At 49.3% G+C, this 19,703-nt stretch overlaps 1 protein-coding gene across 6 annotated transcripts in view; it reads left to right on the top strand.

The window, feature by feature from the left end:
* The window catches only part of EYA2 (EYA transcriptional coactivator and phosphatase 2), a 203,312-nt gene that overhangs the window by 83,487 nt on the left and 100,122 nt on the right, over positions 1–19,703 (top strand). For all 6 annotated transcript variants that reach the window (XM_036009933.1, XM_036009928.1, XM_028524136.2 and 3 more), the window contains 2 exons: positions 4,723–4,865; positions 10,101–10,217. In XM_036009933.1, the coding sequence (XP_035865826.1) occupies positions 4,723–4,865; positions 10,101–10,217 (260 nt within the window). The remainder of the gene's footprint in view (positions 1–4,722; positions 4,866–10,100; positions 10,218–19,703) is intronic.

The raw sequence follows: 19,703 nt of genomic DNA on the forward strand, positions 1-19,703 counted from the left end.
CTCTCCCTTTTCTCTCTTTGTCCTTCTTTCTTTTCCTCTCTTCCTCCCCTTCCCTCCTCCCGTCCCATCCCTTTCTCTTTCCTTTCCTTTCTTCTCCATCCCTGTCCCTCCCTCCTTTCATCCCTTTTTTTTTCCTGCTCCAATGTTCACCCAATGCTCCTCGGTAGCAAATCCTATACACAGCCCTGGAGCCTCGGGGGTCCCTGCCCTGGGAGAGCTCCTGGTCAGTAGGGGACACAGGCCGGTAAATCAGAAATCTCAGCACTACACGCGGGCAGCATAGAGGCCCCACCGGAGGTGTGGGCAGGGCAGTGAGAGCTCAGAGACGGACGTAGCTAACCCAGGGCCCTCAGGGACCTGCCCTGGGGAGCCCCCTGGGCTTGGCCTGGTGGGATGGCCAGCAACTCCCTATCTAGACAGCAGCTCCCCCGCTGACAGCCCTGGAGAAGCTGTTTCTAAGGAGCGCGCTCTCTCAGCCTTCCTTTCCCTCCAGACGTTTTGGGGGTTGTTACTAGCAACGGAGGTCTGTTAAATCTTCCTAACTTGTTTTACGGCCTCGGGATTAGAGAGCTAGCTCCCCCGTCTTTTCTCCAGGTTTTCACGTCAGCCCCAGTCTCATGCGGGTCGGGTAAATTGGTCTTGCTGGGAAGTAGGAGCTGATCATCTCAGATTCCCACCTTCTACTTCAAAGGACAGGTGTGAATTGGGAAGGTTTCAGATGAGGTTCACTGCTAAGTGCCAGCCAACGGGAGGCAGTTCCCGGCACCTCGCAGAGAAGAGGGAGGGGCTGGTCACACGCCCTCTGGTATTGTTGGTCCTGGCATCTGCAGCTCAGATGAGTTTCTTATGCATTTTGGAACCAGCTCCCCAGCGCTTCATCACAGGAGGAGCCAAAAAGAAAGGAAGAGAGACAGGAGACCACCTTTTTATCGTTCCATAAAGCGCTGCGCCCTTCTCACACCTGCCATGAGGCTTCACCTGCAGAAGGAGCCCTGGGCCCAGGCAGGTTCTCACTGAAGTGACGCAACCAGAATGGAATCAGATACACGTTTGGGGAATCCCAGTAACCTTGACCAGCGAATGAGCAGGTGGATACAGGATGTCAGGGCCCCATGGCTCTGCTGGGAAAAAGCCCAAAAGGGTTTTTGGGGTTTTTTCCTTTGAGGTTTCTGTCTTATTTTTTAATTGAATTGACCCAGCCTCCCAACCCCCTTTCCTTGTGCCAGCTGTCGGTCTGTTCTCTGTATCTGAGTCTATTTCTCTTCTGTCTATTCGTTTATTTTGTTCATTAGATGCCACACACAAGTGAAATCATAGGGTACTTGTCTTTCTCTGACTGGCTTTTTTCACTTAGCATAATATCCTCCAGGTCCGTCTATACTGTTGTAAAAGTTAAGATTTCCTTCTTTTTATAGCCAAGTAATATTCCATTGTGTAAATGTACTAACTGCTTTTTTATCCATTCATCTATTGTTGGGCACTTGGGCTGCTTGCAAATCTTGGCCATTGTACATAATGCCACAGTGAACATAGGGGTGTGTATATTCTTTCAAATTAGTGTTTTGGGTTTCTTTGGAATCCCTAGGTCATAAGGCAGTTCCATTTGAAATTTGTGGAGGTATGTCCATACCACTTTCCACAGTGGCTGCACCAAGCTATTATTGTACGTTCCCACCAATAGAACACAGGGTTCCCTTTTCTGCACATCCTCGCCAGCACCTGTTGTTTGCTGATTTACTGATGATGGCCGTCTGACTGGCGTGAGGTGACATCTCGTTGTGGTTCTAATTTGCATTTCTCTGATAATTAGTGTCACTGAGCATCTTTTCAAATGTCTGTTGGCTGTCTCTATGTCTTCTTTGGAGACATCTCTGTGTAGGTCCTTTCCCCTTTTTTTAGGTGGATTGTTTGCTTTCTTTGTGTTGGGTTTTATAAGTTTTTTATAGATTTTGGATATTAACCCCCATCAGCTGTATCATTGGCAAATATATTCTCCTTCTCAGTGGGCTGTCTTTTCACTTTGTTGATGGTTTCCTTTGCCACGCCAAAAAAATTTTGTTTGATGTAGTTTCATTTGTTTATTTTTTTCTTTTGTTTCCCTTGCACAAGAAGATATGTCAGAAAAAAAATATTGCTAGGAGAAATGTTTGAGATTTTACTGCCTATGTTTTCCTCCTAAGATTTTTATGGTTTTGAGTTTAACAGTTAAGTCTCTGATACGTTTTGAGTTTATTCTCGTGTGTGGTGTAAGAAGGTGGCCTAGTTTCATTTTTTTGCACGTATCTGTCCAATTTTCCCAACACCATTTATTGAATAAACTATATTTACCCCATTGTATGTTCTTGCCTCCTTTGTCAAATATTAATTGATCATAAAGACATGGGTTTGTTTCTGGGTGCACTATTTTGTCCAATGGATCTGTATGTCTGTTTTTATACCGGTACCATGCCGTTTTGACTAATATGGCCTTGTAGTATAGTTTGATATCAGGTAGCATGATTCCTCCATTTTTATTCTTCTTTTCCAAGATGCTGTGGCTATTCAGAGTCTTTGGAGTTCCACATAAATTTTTGGAGTATTTGTTTTAGTTCTTTGAAATACACCATTGGTATCTTGATAGTAATTGCATTTGACTCTGTAGGTTGCTTTGAATAGTATGGAAGTTTTAATGATGTTAATTCTTCCTAACTATTAACTGTAAGGTTCCACTTATTTTTATCTTCTTTACTTTCTCTCTTCAGTGTCTTATAATTTTCCCAGTAGAGGTCTTTGACCTCCTAGGTTTAAATTTATTCCTAGGTTTTTTCTTGGGGGGGGGGGGCGGTTTGATGCAGTTATAAAAGGAATTGTTTTTTTAGTTTTCTTTTCTCATAGTTCATTATTGGTGCATAGAAATGCAACTGATTTCTGGGTATTTAATTTGTATCCTGCTACTTAATGAATGTATTCATCAGTTCTAGTGGTTTTTTTAGTGGAATCTTTAGGGTTCTGTATATACAGTATCATGCCATCTGCAAATGACAGTTTTATTTTTTCTTTCCAATTTGGATGGCTTTTATTTCTTCTTCTTCTCTGATTGCTGTGGTGAAGGACTTCCAGTACTGTGCTGAATAAGAAAGGTGAAAGTGGACATCCATGTCTTGTTCCCAGTCTTAAGGGAAACACTTGCAGTTTTTTCCTGTTGAGTATGATGCTGGCAGTGGGTTTGTCGTACATGGCCTTATTATGTTGAAGCATGTTCCCTTTAGTCCCACATTGCTGAGAATTTTTGTCATAAATGGATGCTCGGTTTTGTCAAATGCTTTTTCTGCATGTATTGATATGAACATGTGATTTTATCCTTCCCTTTGTTTATGCGGTGTATCACATGTGTTGACTTACAGATATTGTACCAACATTGCACACCCAGAGTAAATCCCACTTGATCGTGGTGTAAGATCTTTTTAATGTATTGCAGATACGGTTTTCTAATATCCTGTTGAGGATTTCAGCATCTGTGTTCATCAGGGACATTGGTCTATAACCTTCTTTCTTTGCAGTGTCTTTATTGTGTTTTGGAATTAGGATAAGGATGGCCTTGTAAAGTGAGCTGGGGAGTTTTCCCTCCTCTCAAATGTTTTGGAATAGTTTGAGGAGAAGTGTTAGTTCTTCTTTGAATGTTTGGTGAAATTCACCTATGAAGCCATCCGGTCCAGGACTTTCATTTCGTGGGAGTTTTTTGATTATCGCTTCAATGTCATTAGTTGTAATCTGTCTATTCAGATTTTCTGATTCTTCCTGATCGATTTTCAGAAGTCTGTATATTTGTAAGAATTTATCCACTTCTTCCAGATTGCCCAATTGTTTGGCATATAATTGTTCATAAAATTTTCATACAACCAAAAGGACTTTTTTTTTTTGGAAGATTTGGATTTGTTCACAATGTAAGTGAAAGTGGAGTAATCAGGCCTCGAGAAAAACCACAGATGGGACAGGTTCCGGGATCCAAGCAACAGGGCAGAAATTAAAAAAAAAAAAAAAAAAAAAAAAAGGCTCTTCCGAGTGTGACTGAATTATTCAGCCTAAGGTTTAAATTTCCAGGACTGAGTCTGATTGGATGGTCTTCCATCAGCTGCCCATCCCTTGGCTAAGAGCTGGGCATCTTGATTGGCAGCCCTGTTAAAGCTGCTGTCAACTGGAAAGGTGTCTAAATTAGGATAGATAGTCAGGGTGGGATAGTGTATGCTGCAATAATCAAACCCTGGTCTCAGTGGTTTAACATAGCAAAGGTTTGTTTCTTGTTCACATAAAATGCAGTGTGTGACTGGATTGGATGAGACTCTCCAGGAGGCTCTTCCCCACACACTGACTCAAAGACCCAGCGTGTGTCCATAGCGGAGCTCTGCCGTCTCAACCTGCACCCTCCACAGTTGCTGACAGAGGAAGAGAGAGGGCAGGAGGGTCGTAGGGGATGGTTTTATTACCCGGACCTGGGAGTGACTTAGATGCTCTGCTGGGCAGAACCCAGCCACATGGTCAGACCTGACTGTAAGGGACACAGAAAATGTAATCATTCTAGGGCCCAGGAAGAGAGAAAATGAAATGGAGTTTGATGAACTCGTAGGCTGTGTCTGCCCTGGAAAGAGTAAATACCCAAAGGAAAACGGTGGTGTTGACACCGAAATAAGGGGGAAGGGATGCCGGGCTGGGCTTGGAGACTTAATCTTCTCTCCTTCCTTGCAGACCTTGCCCACGTGTCCCGCCCAGCCAGCCTCCCGCGGCCATGGCGGCCTACGGCCAGACGCAGTACAGTGCGGGGATCCAGCAGGCCACCCCCTACGCAGCTTACCCCCCTCCAGCACAAGCCTATGGGATACCTTCTTACAGTGAGTACCAGGCAGAGGCCTTGCTTTTCCCCTGGGGCCCCAACATGATGATCTCTCTTCTTTCCTGTTGCCTCAGTTAAATACAGAATGATGAATGATCCCAGGTTCATTTATATTGGAGATAGAGAAGGACAGACACTTCAAATATTGTTCAAGTTCTACAAACTGTATCAAGACCTCTTTTGACTGCAAGAATTAGAAACTTAGCCCAAGTTGGCTTAGGGGAAATGTAAATTGAATGATTCACACAGTGGGAACTTACTGACCTCAGGAATGGCTGGATCCAGGTGCTGAAATGATGTTAGGAGGAATATATCTTATTCCATGTTCAGATGTTTCCTCCAGGCTGGTTTTACTCTCCCACACAGGTTCTTCCCATGTGGCAGCAAAGATGGTGCCTGTCTACTCTGGGTTTTCATCCTTTCTGCCCAGCACTCCCAGCAGAAGGAGGGCTCATCTTTCCCACTTGGTCCAGCAGAATCCCACATTGACCCTCACTGGCCCAACTGGGTCATGTGACAATACCTAGAGCAAGGCAAGAAGGAGAGAGAGATAAGGAGGTTGAGGCACATGATTGTATATGAGGGAGGGATGGTTCTCTTAAAGGCAAACACAGTGCTGGTGCCAGAAGGAGAAATGGATGCTCGGAGGGCAAAAACAACAGACCTCTAGACCCCGTGAGACCTTATCGCCAAGAACGGGAGACTCAGTGAGCCAGGGCCACCCTCCACGGTGCACCTGTCCCTGTCTGTGGTAGTCAGAGTTCTCCAGAGAAACAGAACCAGTGGGATGGAAATAGGTCATTGAGACAGACAGATAGAGAGATAGCAAGATGGAGATATAATAGGCATTGGCTCATGCCTATTATGGAGGCAGAGAAGTTCCAAGATCTGCAGCTGGCAAGCACAGGAGAGCCAGTGGTGCCCTGGGGCACATGCGTGGTGTCAAGGAAGAGAAGAAGGTCCTCAGAGCTAACAGAACAAGGAAGAACAGGTTAGGTCCCAGCACCATGCAGGCCTTTTAGATGAGGGGCTCATTCCACTGAGAACTGAGAAATGAGCATGCGCAAGCTCAGGAGGCAGAGCGTCCAGGCAGAAGGGGACCACGGTGGGAGGAACTGGGATGGGGAGGAATTTGGCAAGTCCCAGAAGCCCAGTGACTGGAGCACTGTGGGGGACAAGGGGAGCGGAGCCTGAGGGCCCTGGGGCGGGGTTGGGACTTGATTACAAGTGAAACGGGCACTCTCGGTGGCAGGGGTGTGTGCAGAGGGCTGCAGGGCACAGTCCAGGTGCTTTACAGACCTCTCCCACTGCCGTGGGAAGTCAGATGGTGGGGAATCAGGGGAGAGACGGGAAGGCCGGTGGGGAGACTGATGAAGCCCGAGTGGGGGGTTGGGGGGAGGGCCTGGGACAGAGCAGTGACAGGCAGAGGAGACAGACGCAAGAGCGGTTGAGGAGGTAGCAGTGACAAGTCCTGAGGGGCCTCAGGTCAGACACTGGTCATGGTCAGCATCGTTGAGCTGCTGCCCCCTCTGGTTCTCAGTGGAAGGTCCCATGATTATCCCCTCTTGAGGGATAAGTGAGTAGGGCCTCAGAGAGGGCATGTAACTCTCCCACAGTCACCCAGCGGGTCGGCGGAAGAGGCGGAATTCAACCCAGCAGCCTGGCTCGGAGGTCCAAGCCCAAGGCCAAGCTCCGTTCCTGACGCGTGCATTCCACAAACCCTGGGGGAACTACCTGTGACAGGCCTTGGCCAACGGGGGCGGGCATCATTTTTAACTTCCTGTCCCTCCTGTGCTGAAAGACCTGTGACACCAGCACACATAAGCTACCCTGCCTGGCCGACAGCCAAGAAAAACGAAGCCATATTATTTTTCATCATGGAAGAGAAACCTCATCCTGCTCCCAGACAAAACATGGCATCCGGTGGAAATTAATGTGGTTCAAAGTCATTTTACGGTCTCAGCCACTTTCAGAGAGCCTGTTCTCTGGCCACGCAGCACCGCTGGTCAGAGCAGGCACGTCCTGGGCTCACACCCCAGCGCTGCCCCTCGCTGGTCCAGAGACCCCGGGTGACATTCGTCATTGGTACAGTGGAGCCAACCTAATCCTGGCCTCCTTGTGGTGGTGGTTGTGAGGATTCAGTTGAGATCGTCTACCCAGGGGCCCAGCTACCTGTTCTTGCACAGGGCCGGATAGTAAATATTTTCGGCTTTGTGGAGTACACAGTCTTGATAAGAACCACTCAGCTCTGCCGTCGAAGCATGAAAGCAGCCGGATAATATGTGATGAGTGTGTTTGCATTCCCATAAAACTTTATTTACACAAGCAGGCTGTGGGCCAGATTTGGCCCACGGACCTCAATTTGCAAAACCCCGACTTATCGGAAGGGCTTATAGCTCGCAGGGCCTGGCTCGAGAAAAATGCTTAGTCGGTGCAATGGAAGCCAGACTGCTGTGCTGCTCACACCTGAACTTGGCCTTGTCGCTGAGTCGTGGCAGGTGGGATGAAAAGCCGTTTCCCTTCACATGTGCCTGGGCCTGGGCAAGCGGTGTTTGCTCATGGACTGCGGAAACCTTGTCGAGTCTTGTTAGGGAACTTGTATTGCTCCTTGGCAAACAGTGTTACTGCCTTTGTTTAAATAGTTGCAGGGAAATAACACGACTGAGCAAACTGGAGGCACGGAAGTATTGGGTTGGTTTTTCCCCTCAATTTATTATGCAACATTTAAGGACCTATATAAAAGCATAAAGAACAGCACTACAAACACCCATGAACTGACCGTCCAACTTAAAAAATAACACGGAAAGGGAGGCTCTCCCCCTCTCTTCTCAGAGGGTACCCCCAGCGCTGGGTTTGACATTTATTGTTCCCTCTGTTGATCATTTCTTTGTGCAGAATAGGGGCCAGCCAACTTTTTCCATGAAAAAACAACCTGTTAGTGAATAGATTTGGCTTTGCAGGCCACACAGTGTCATAACTACCGAACTCTACCATTGTAGCTCAAAAGCCCCACAGGTAATATGCAAATGAATGGATCTGTCTGGGTCTCCATAGAACTTGAGGAACGAAAACAGGCAGAAGGTCCCATCTGGCCCATGGGCCGTAGCTTGCAGCCCCTGGTGCTGGCGTAGAGTGTTATCCTGCCTGTTGGTGGAGCGGGCGAATGCACGAACACACTCCTGCAGTTGGTCTGTGTCTGTTTACAGTGAAAACCGTGCATGTTCTTGGATCCGGCAGCTCCGCCTCCCATACCCAGGCTAGACAAACACTCCGACGTTGCATGAGGCGGCGTGTCCACTCTGTCCCGGGTGGTGGGAGTTAAAAAGTCAGAATGAGCTAGAGTCCGTCCTCAGGGCACTGGCTGAGTACGCGGTGATAGTCTGTCCTTCGGCTTTCCACTTGGCCACCGACACGAGTGGGCAGACAGCTTGCGAAGAGTGAGTGAGGGCGCCTGGGGAGGGCCAAGGTCAGAGGGCGAGCAGAGCCCAGGCAGGACCTTGGGGCCACAGGGAGGTTAGATTTGACTCCAGGCGCACTGAGGTGCCATTAAAACTTCCTAGCGGACTGGGCCAAGAGAGTGCCTGTAAGTACTGCTCGTTGCCGTCCCCATCCCTGCTCCTGAAGTCTGCCTCCAGCCACCGCATAAAATCCTATCCCACCCATTACTGGGAGGCGTCCAGAGACGGAAAGGATAACCTTGACTTCAGAATTATTGGCCAGTTGTGAGCCCCCAATTGAGTGGCCTGGCTTTTTTTTTTAAGATTTTATTTATTTTTTTAGAGAGAAGGGGAGGGAGGCAGAAAGAGAAGGAAGAGACGGTACCTGGCCCACAACCCAGAAATCAAACCAGCAGCCTTTCGGTTCGCAGGCCACTGAGCTGCACCAGCCAGGGCGTAGCCTGGCTCTCTGAACCTCAGCTTCCACACCTTTAAATTGGGGAGGGCAGTCTTGCCTGGGCTGCGGTGCTGCTGTGAGGAGGAAGGAGGTGCGCGTTGCTAGGCACCTCGTTCAGAGCCTGACGTGTCTGTTCTTTCCCCTTCCTTCGCTCTCCTGACAACCCTGCTGGTGTGTATCAGTGTCTTATTTCATAAGTACAAACCATCCAAATCACCCAGGAATGCCACAGACCTTCCAGGACTCCAGCACAGACCCCACAACTCAAAACCCACCCTTTTTCCCCCTACTAAGCATTCTCTTCACCTATAGAAGCGAATGGGTGAGAAGGAGGGAAAACACACGTACAAAACCATCCCCAGAACTAGAAAAGTTCTTTTAAAAATGCAAACTTAAATAGTATCAGAATGCTATTTTACACCTATAGGAGAGACAAAGATAAGCAAAATTTCTTATACTTTCAATAAAAATATAATGTATGGGCTTTTGATGATGGATCAGCCTCCCTCCCTCCATGCGGTCCCTTCCCCAGCCAGTTGCTCCTGGAATTGGTGCCTGTGCTTTGGAGAAGCTGTCAGAGTTTGGCCGAAGCAGAAGGGAGATTTTTAACTGTGGCCTCTGGATAAGCAGGCCCCCCCTTGACAACAACAACAACAACAACAACAAAAAACAGAATGTGTCTCAAGGTTAAATAGTATCATCTTTACAGGGGAAGGCTGGCTCACTTAACACCCTCACCCAAACTCCTGGTGAACTTGAAGTCATGCGAGGCGCTGCTCTGTGGAGTGGGGGGTTGTAAACTCAGTACCGTCCGAGCCAGGCAGGAAGTGTGAAGCCAACCACACATGCAGAATAATGAGGCCCTCTTGCCCTGCCTTCCTCTCCCCCACTTTTCATAGTGTCCTGGGGTGTTAAATAAAAATGTACAACTTCGGTGAAAAAAATAGCACCTTAAAACCAGCCTCAGTGTCCCGGAGACAGTGCTGCATTCATGGTGACCAGGGAACCACAGACAGGGAAGCCTGCAGGGGCAGCTTGTCACTTGGGAACACAGGCGTGACACCATCCCATTGCTCAAGAGGAACCATAAGTCCAGGTTTTTTGGTGAAATCTCCTGATTTTTTCAAACAAAAACAAGTAATTTCAGGTTTCCCTTAAAAAGAGGCAGGCCTAGCAAAATATGCGTGTAGGCTAGTGTTGGCTCTCCAGCCACCGGTTTGCAACTCCCCGCTTGGATGCTGATAAAATTGCAGGCTGTCTTGACTCAGTAGCTCTTCTGCGGGTGACCAGGAAGCATCCTAATCACGTGTCCCTGGTGCTTCTTCTTCCTCTTTCCAAGGCATCAAGACAGAAGACAGCTTGAACCATTCCCCTGGCCAGAGTGGATTCCTCGGCTACGGCTCCAGCTTCAGCACCCCTCCCACTGGACAGAGCCCGTACACCTACCAGATGCACGGTCAGTGCGGCCCTGCGGCCCTCCCTGTCCTCTCTAAAGCATTGCCTGAGTAGGGTGTCATTCATTCATTCGGTCAGCAGATTTATTGAGTACCTACTATGTGCCAGCCTCTATCTCAAGTAGTGGAGTTACAGGGGTGGGCAGAATAGACAGATCTGCCCTCACGGAGACTGACGCTAAGCAAAGCACAAATAAACCAGCTCATTCGGGAGGAGTTGAGTGCCATGAAGCCAAGTAAATGGGGTGCCTGGATAGGGAGTGATGAGCAGGCGGGGGGTCAAGAGGGGTGGGATTGGATGAGTTTGGGTAGAGTCATCAGGAAAGGCTGTTTGCAGAGCTGATGATGGACAGAGACCCACAGTGGGGGCCAGCTCTGTGTAGACCTGGGGAGAGAGCCTTCCAGGAAGAGAACAGTCCGTGCAAAAGCTGCATGGAGGGAAATGTCTTCGTGCGTTTGAGGCACGGAACTGAGGCCAGCGGGGCTGGAGCCTAGCCAGGGGTTCGCAGAGGAGAAAGTCTCGGAGGGAAAGCAGAGCTGAATCACACGGGGCCTGGAGGGCTTTGATTTTGAGTGTGATGAGACGGGAAGTCCATTGTAGAGTCGGAGAAACGCTGGGTGGTGTCAATACTGGCCAGGCAGGTAAAGGAGCTACTTCAGCGGGAGGTTCAGGGCTTCGCCTCCCCTCAGGGTGGCCTTAGACGGGGAAGAGACGACTGCAGTGAGTGACTCCCTCCTCAGGCGCGCTAAGGAGCTGACTCGCTGGCTTCTCCTGCGCCCACCTCATTCTTTCACCCTCACTGGGGGCACGTCAGGGCTAATGTGCGGAACAGAGGGCTGATGGCAAAAATTTGGAAATCTTCATCCTGGCATTTTTTGTCCTTCATGAAAGCTGGTAACAGTGACCACCAAGGGTGTGAAAAATCACATGCAAACCCGAAGGGGTAATGACAAGGGAGTGGTCTAATGAGTGATTGTCCTTTTTCCTTTAAAAAACTACTGGCACGTATTGTCACTTTACCTTTATAAAATGGGTGTCGGGGCAACCTGTCGGGGAAAAAACACTGTGAACGTACAGCAAATGACCTGAGGGGTACATAGGAGAAGCTCGGTGATGCGCGTTCATGCCCAGCGCTTGGAGTAGCTTCCCCATTAAAGTCTGCCTCAGGCTGCTGGGGACACCATCAGGAACCTGGACCAAATGCTCACCACGTGCCACCTGATGTTGCTGGGTCATCTGATACAGCCTTTAGGACACGCCAATGCATTGTTGCTGATATTATTCCCATTTCACTGGGGAGGAAACTGAGACATAGAGGCAATGACTGATCTACAAGTGCAATGGGAAACAGACCAAGTTGGGTCTCTTGGGGGTCTCGTGGAATCCCAGCCCCCCAGCCTCATGCAAAGTCCATGCTCTTTACTGCAGTGCTGCCTGACCTCCCCTTCCTCTGCTGTCACCTCTGTCATCCTGCAGTGGCCTTTCTGAGATCCACTGAAGGGTACAAGCTCCTGGCACCCTTCCCTAAATGGAGAGTGAATTGCGGTGCCAATCCCAATAATAAGACTTGTGTAAGGTGGGGGTTTAGCTCAGTGGTAGAGCATTTGACTGCAGATCAAAAGACTTGTGAAGACACTGAACTTGAACGTGGATTTGGGCCAATCTCAAGCCAGGATTCTTCCAGCTTTGCCAATAGCAATGGAACTCACCACCTCAGGGCCTTTAAGGCTGCAGAGGCTGAAGAGCCAACACAGTCCTCCCTCCCCCAGCCTGACACCCCCTCCCCACCCTGCATGATAAGTGAGTTGAGTTATGTAGGAGTAGCTCCTCATCCACCCATTCATTCATTTGAGCACCAGCTGTATGCCTGGCACCTTTTTAGGCACTGCGGGTACAGCAGCCAACAAAGACCATGCTCTCATGAGAGAGAGACAGGCTGTCATCAATTAACGAATACATAGATGGTTACAGACATTGGTAAAGCTTGTGAAAGACAAAAACAGAGCAGTGTGATGGGCAATGAGTTGGGGAGTGCTGATACTCAGGTGGTTGGGGAGACCTGAGCGATGAAAAGGATTCAACCATGTGGGCAGCTGGAGGCAGGACAGCCCAGGCAGAGGGGACGGCAAGCACAAAGGCCCTGAGGCAGGAAAAGGCTCCCCTTGTCCAAGGACTCCCAGGGAGACTCATGAGTCTGGCGGTGGTGAGCAGGGGAGATGAGACGAGAGGGTGAAGCCGGAGCCCTCCCTGCACCAGGGTGTGTAGAATAAGACCCTTCCTTCCCTGGTCCTTACAGCGCCCCCGGGAGGTGGGCACCATCAGCTCTGCTTTACCGGTGACGAAAAGGAGGCTCGGAGAGAAGTAACTCTCCCAAGATCACACAGAGCCAACAAGGGCTCTGAGCTGGGATTCAGGCTCGGGTTTCTAGAATTCCAGAGCTGGCGCCAATCTTCCTCGTGCTATTCCCTGGACTCCTCTGGGGCCCCTAAGCTCTGCACACATGCCATTCCCCTTCATATTCCCAGCAGCCCAATGACACAGGTTCTGTCGTGGTCCCCGTCTTACAGGTGGAGACACTGAGGCACAAAGTGGTAAAGTAACTTGGCCAAGGACACTCGGCTGTGACAGTGGGATTCGAAGCCAGGCACTTGCACCCCGGAGCCCAGGAACACAACCGCCCCTCTATCCTGCCCTCCCAACCCTGTGGGCCCGTCCAGAAGATGCTTCTCCAGGGGTCAGCGCAGGCCCAGGCCCCACCCCACCACAACCCCCACCCCACCCCCGTCAGCCCCTCACAAATGGAAAACCATCTCTCGCTCTGCCTCACCTGCCCCACCATGAGAATAACCCAGGTTATGTTCTTAATCTCCCTGATGGCCAAGATGCCAGAAAGGCTACGGCAGCAGCTGGACTTTGTCCCAATTAAGTGCCTTCAGTCTGATGCTAATGGCCATAAACCGCCCTTGAGACAGCCCAGGCATTTCGTGAGCCTGACATAGTCCTCCTCAAGTATTTTTTTTTTCAAACACAAACACACAGAACGCTCACACACCATGCCCATGTGCTTCTTATTAACTTTTTTTCCAAGTCGCTCGGGAGGAGAAGCGCCTCCCTCTCAGACCCCTGTGCGCGCAGCTCGGAAGGGAAGACAGTGGTCCGTTGAACTCCGTGTTTCAGATGGAGAAGGGCAAGTAGTGGGAGCCCGAGACGCACGGAGTCACGGGCCCGAAAGCAATGACTCAGAATGAGACGGGTCCACGTTTAGAAGCGGAAACGGGTCTTTTCCTTTCTAAGAGTTGAAATTCTCATTCTGTAGCAGCAGAAGACCCTAAGCGGGGACCACGCCATCCTTCCACAGATGAGGGAACTGCGGAGGCGCCGCGGCAGAGCGGCTCGTGTGCGGCCGCAGAGCGAGCGCTCGATAAACCCAAGGCCTCCCCCTCGGTCTCATACCAAAACCCCCGAAACTTCCAGAAACTTCCGCAGAGCCATCACCCTCCAGGCCCCGGTTTGAGATCTGTATCTGTTTGGATAACGCCGCCTGTCCGCCGCAGGTCCAATAAACGCAGAAGAGTTCCCAGCACTCACTCTAGGCCTTTGCATAATCGTTTCTTTTCTTTTTTTTTTAAAGTTCACCCAGGGGTTTCTAGAGCTGAAATGTATTTCTCATGGGTTTGATTTTGTGTTGCTGTTGTTTCTTCCTGGCTCCTCCTTAGAACACTGCCAGTCACAGACGTGACCACAAGGATAAAAAGGAGGAGGGAAAAAACAGCCTGAGCATGCGCCGTGAGAACTTGCTGGAGGTTAAGAGCTCCGTCCTCAGCTGCCGTCAGCCCCGCCGTGTCCCACACCCTGCAGCGCGACTTGGGTGGGGCTCTCGACTTCTCCGTGCCTCAGTTTCCTCACCTGTGGAATTGGCATCATAGTGAGAGAGGCGGCCCAAAGGGCCCGTCGGGGGCACTAAACGGAGTGATTCTTGAGTCCGTCAGATGAGGCCATAAAGGCTGGGTGTTCTTTTTATTATTTTTTTCCATAACGCGGTAGCTAAAAACGATAACTCTGAAGTCAGACTGAGTTAACTTCCCAGTTCTGCAAGGTGCCAGCACATGGCACTGAGCCAAGTTACTTCTTACGACCTCAGTTTTCCCCCTGTAAAATGGGGGTGCTCACAGTACCTGCATACGGGCTGCTGTGTGATTAAGCGAGTTAATGGTGTGAAGTATGAAGAGCAGCGCCTGGCACAAACTAAGTGCCCTGCAGCTATAGCGCTGTTGTCATCACTGTTTTACTATTGTCATCCTCATTTCGAGTCTGATGGTCTAGTCCTTCCCCAGTTCACGCTCTCTGCTGAAGGCTCAGGTTCAAGTAGCTGTGGTCAGAGGAAAGAGGAATCGGAATTGGAGACTGTTGAGCCATCACGTCTGCATAACCTCCTCGGTGTAGGGGGGTTTAAAAGGAGTGGGAGCCCTCTTTGACGGAAATCCCTTTCGTATTTACCGAAGGCGGGGGAACATTGATGCCGAAGCTCAGAACCCAAAGTGAGCTGTTCGGGGGCCACATAGAAACGTGTGGTTCGAGGGTGTGTAGGAAATGGAAGAAGCCAGTGACAGGCTTTGTAAGCCCGTGATCTCGGCCCTAGACATCCACAGCCAGTTTGTGGCAGGTGCATGAAATCCAGCACCGTCTCTCGCACCGAAAATCTGTGACTTTGGACACGTTACTGAACTACCGCGATCTGTGTTTCCTAGTCTGGTAATGAGGTCAGAGAAGGTCATGGTCAGATACATCAAATGCATTCAGTAAACGGTGTGTGACACCAAGTTAAACAGATGTCTTTGCTCCGGGACCTCTCAGAGCCCCTGCAGACTGGCGTGCCTTGTGACTCTCCAAGAACAAGGTTTCAGAGTCGGTCTTCCCGGGCAGACTGGACCCGGCACGCTCTCGCCAGACTCACCCGCTATGCTCACCGGCAAGGCCTGGCTGCGGGGCTCTTCGGGCCGCTTCCTGTGTTAAAATTCTCTGATTCTCTAATATTTCTCTCATGCTGAACATGCATGTATTCCTTTTCTTTTGTACTTTTGTCCATGTATTTTTTGACAACATAGAATTCACATACCAGAAAATTTATCCCTTTAAAGTGTACATGTCCGGGGTCGTGCCGTACTTACAAAGGTGTGGGTGCCCTCCACCACCACGATTTCATTCTGTGACCTTTCGTTACCCCAAAAGGGACCCCCCAGGCCCAGTAGCCGTCTCTCCCTACTTCCCTTCTGGCTGACGTATTTGCTTTTGTAGTAAGGAAAAAGATACATTTGAAGTTCCTCTTCCTTTATATCAATGTTTCCAGCAGGGTTGTACATTTACCTGGTGTAAACACCTGCAGAAATCTCTCTCCCACCCTCATGCCACATCTGCTCGGTTGCCAGCCCCCACAGTCAACCACTTCCACTGGGTTCTACGGACCCGTCGGAATGTCCTGTTGCAAACAGGAGCAAACGTGAACACATTGTCTATTATATTGCATGTTTCTCTGACAAGAAGTAACTCAAGTGTGAGTCGTAAATGAGGAATTATACCAGTAGAATTCTAAAGGTGGATTGGTTCATTTGCTTTTAAGATTTCCTCCTTACCACCGGTTTTAAGCAGTTTAATTTTGACGCGCCTCAGTGTAGTCTTCCTCGTGACTCCAGGTCCATGGAGCTTCTTAGATCTGCGAATTTATCGTTTTCGTCGAACTCAGAAGTTTTTCCGCCATGATTTCTTCAAATATTACCCCCCCACACACACACACCATGTCTTCAGGTTCACTAAGTTTTCTTCTGCACTATCTGCTCTGTGGTTAATTATACCCGGGGCCATTTTTATGTCTCATACAGAGTTTTCATTTCCAGGAGTTTGATTTGGGTCGTTTTAAAAACACTGCCCATGTCTGTACTTAACATGTCCAGTCAGTCTTCTGGCTCCTTGAACAGACAGAATAGAGTTATAGTAACTGTTTTAATTTGCTTAGCTACTCATTCTGTCATCTGTGTCATTTCTGGGTTCATTTTCATTGCTTTTTCTCCTTGTTATGGGTCATATTTGCTTGCTTCTTTGCATGCCTGATAAGCTTTTATTGGACATTGTGAGTTTTACCTTGTTGGGCTGGTGGGCATTTTTATATCCTATGAATATTCTTGAGCTTTGCTCTGGGAGGCAGCTAAGTTGCATGGAAATAGTTTGAGTTGTCCAGGTCTTGCCTTAAGCCTTGTTAGGGAGGGCAGAGCAGCCTTTGGTCCAGGGCTCTCTCGGCCTAACCCATTTCCCCATTGCCAAGGCACGCCTTTCTGAGTAGTCTGCCCAGTGCTCCATGAATGATGAGGTCTCCCACGCTGGCTGGGGGGAACAGGAGCTGAACTCTCAGTTTTAAGTAGCTGTGGTCTGAGAAAAGAGGAATACAAGCTTGAGATTCTATTATGAGCTCTGAGGATTGTTCCTTCTAATCTTCTGAGGTGGTTCTCTACCAGCTTTGAATAATTCCTTGCAGGTGTGTGCCGATCGGTGCTCAGGTGCGCACTCAAGGGAGATGTCAGCAGTCCTTGGCATTGTGCTCTCTCTGTGCGGCGCCCTTTTTCTGGCCTTCGGCTCCGCTGATTCTCACCACGTTGGCCTCCTTGACCTGGCAGCTGCATCTCCTCCTGTCAGAGGCCCCTGGGTGCCACCTGGGACCCCTCCCCAGCAACGTCCCACACCAGGGCAGTCCTACGGCTCACCACTCATTCCGCTCTCTCAAGCATCACTGTCTCTCATTGTCTGCTGCCCAAAGCCTTGGAAATCTAGTTTGCAAACTATTTCACATGAGAGGCGAAGTCCGGTTCCTGTGACTGAGTCTGGCCCAGAAGCGGAAGTGAGGCTGCCCCGGTTCACGTGCGTGTTTTCAGTCCATTCGATCACAGCGAGCCACCTGACCCGGGAAAGGGGAGCAGCCCTGCGGGACCTCGGCTCTGCTCCTGGGGCCCCGCGCTCTTCCTCTGACCTCAGTGGCCCCGTGCTCTGTGTCTGAAGAACGTGTTTTGCAGTTCCCCCCAACCTTCGGACCTTTTGCCCTGTCTCCGTCATTCAGCCCCTCCATTGTCCTTGTACCCCCTTCTGTCAAGAGACCCTCACCTCCTTTTTAAAGCAAAGTCCTCTATTTAAAGTAACACCTCACTGTATATTTTTTATTTGCTTATTTATTTTTTTCACCGTGCTATTATTTTTATTGGGATTGTGTTGCTTCTGTTAACGCCCTAGTTACAAAGTTGAATTGCTTTTGAACAGTCTGTCCAAGCCTACTTTTTCTCATAAGCCCTATTATTTTAATGCATATTGGACCCTGCACGGCCTTTCCAGAAGACATCTCAGTATAGCAGAAACATTTACATGAATTCTTATTTTCAGGGGCAACATGCCACCCACACTCTTCTGCACTTGGCTTTCTTCATTCAGTACTTACCCCGGGGAACTTTTCATGGCTGCCTACTGTCCCATTGAATGACGTGCTGTAAATTATTTCACCAGTTCCTTGCTGGGTGTTTCCAGTCTTTCTCAGTTACCACCAATGTGACTATGAATAACTCTATCTGTATATCATATATACAAATATATATAATATATAATATATCAACCAAATATAGCTGAAGGGCAAGTTTCCAGAAGTGGGACTCGGGGTCAAGGGGAAAGTCAGTGTTTAAATTTGGTAGCAAGTTACACTCCATCCAGAGTCTCCGAATTTAAACACCCACCAGCCGCGTCTGCGTGCACCTGCTTCTTTAACCAGCATCATCTAAGTATCGGAGGTTTTGCCGATCCGATGCATGAAAAACAGTACCTCAGTGTAATACTAATTTGTAAATGTGCTACAGAGTTCATCATCCTTTCAGATCTTTGACCAATTTGTTTCCTTTTCTGTGAACTAGGAGAGTAGACTTGGAAAAGAGTGCCAAAGAAGAACAGTGGGGTGCTAAGCAGCCCAATATCTAAACATACTATAAAGCTTCAATAGTCAGAACAGCATGGTTCTAGTGTGCGAACAGACTGACTGACTAATAGGTGAGAGTGTGATCCTGAAAGAGACAAGCATATCAGGGAATTTAGAACAGGGGGCACATGGCATCTTAAGTCAGTGGGAAAAGATGGAATATTCAGTGAATGAGGTTGACATAACTGGTTACCCAGCTGGGGGAAAAATATCTTCTATTACCATATACCAGGAAAAATTCTAAATGAATCAACAGTTGAAATATCAAAAATAAAGCCATACAAGTACCAGAAAGAGAATGAGTGAAATTGCTATAACCTTGGAGTGGAAAAGGCTTTTCCAGCCTTGACTCGGAAATCCAGAAGCCACCCATGAAAAGATTGACGAGTCTGTGGAATTTTTTTTCTCTTTGGCATGAGAACGAACACCAGAAGCAAAGTCAGAACGACGAAAACAAACAAAACAAACAACAAGTGGCAGACTGCACAGAAACGTTTACATCTCAAATCAGAAACAAATTGCTACTCTCTTTAACGTGATGTGACGGTCCTATGAACTGACTCTGCTCTGGGACGTTCTTCTTCTCAATAAAAGAGAGGAGCGAGGAGGCGTGATGTTCCGGGGAGGGAGGGGGCTGTGGCCAACCGGACAGCACAGGCCCCTCAGAGTGGCGTGGCGGGCGTTACACTAGATGGGACCCCCAAGAGGCCAATTCTTTTCATTTTTCAAGGTAATCCTCAAACCTGTATTTTTAACATGAAATCTTTTTTTCTCCAACTTTGGCAACTTATTTAACCACTCTCTTTGAAATACCTTGCGGAGCAGGTAAGCATGCACAAGGCTGGTCTCCGTGCCTCTGTCTTGCAATGCAGTTCCACAATTTCTTAATGGAACCGCAGGTCCCGAGACCAGCAATGGAAGGAGAAACTTGCTTCCCACGTGGTGATTTGGGAAACCAGGAAGACCACCCCTTTTGGTCCTCCCCTGCAGCTGAGGACCCGAGTGGCGGGGTGTGGTTAGCGCTGACCCCGAGCCCAGTGGCCTCCTGAGGAAGCAGTGTCACTTCCCTATTTCCCTTTGGCAGCCGCACGTCCCAGGCCCTCCCAGCCCAGCCGGTTCTGAGCAGGCTACGTCTGTCTGGTCTCCCCGTGTCAGTCAAGACAGGAGCCAGGCTTGGCCTGCCGCGGGCTCCTGGACCGCAGTCAGGTTTCCCGGTGTGAATCAGCACGCCTCCGCACACTGCGGTGGGGGCGGGGTGTTGTCCTGGTGCCTGGCAGCACTCTCGCGCCGCGCAGCGCCTCCGCCCCGGTGGTCACCTTCGCGTCACCTTCGCGTGTCTTGGCAGGCTTGCTGCCTCCTGCCTGTGCCGAAGTCTTCTGGATTTAGGACATGTGGAGGTTACACGGATGGCCCTTTTTTCTGGTCTGGTCACCCCCATCTCCGGAAGCCGCTGGAGAGGACCAGTGCAAACAGCGGGGGGCGGGGGAC

Source organism: Phyllostomus discolor, chromosome 9 (assembly GCF_004126475.2).
Source record: "Phyllostomus discolor isolate MPI-MPIP mPhyDis1 chromosome 9, mPhyDis1.pri.v3, whole genome shotgun sequence".
Lineage (NCBI taxonomy): Eukaryota > Metazoa > Chordata > Mammalia > Chiroptera > Phyllostomidae > Phyllostomus > Phyllostomus discolor.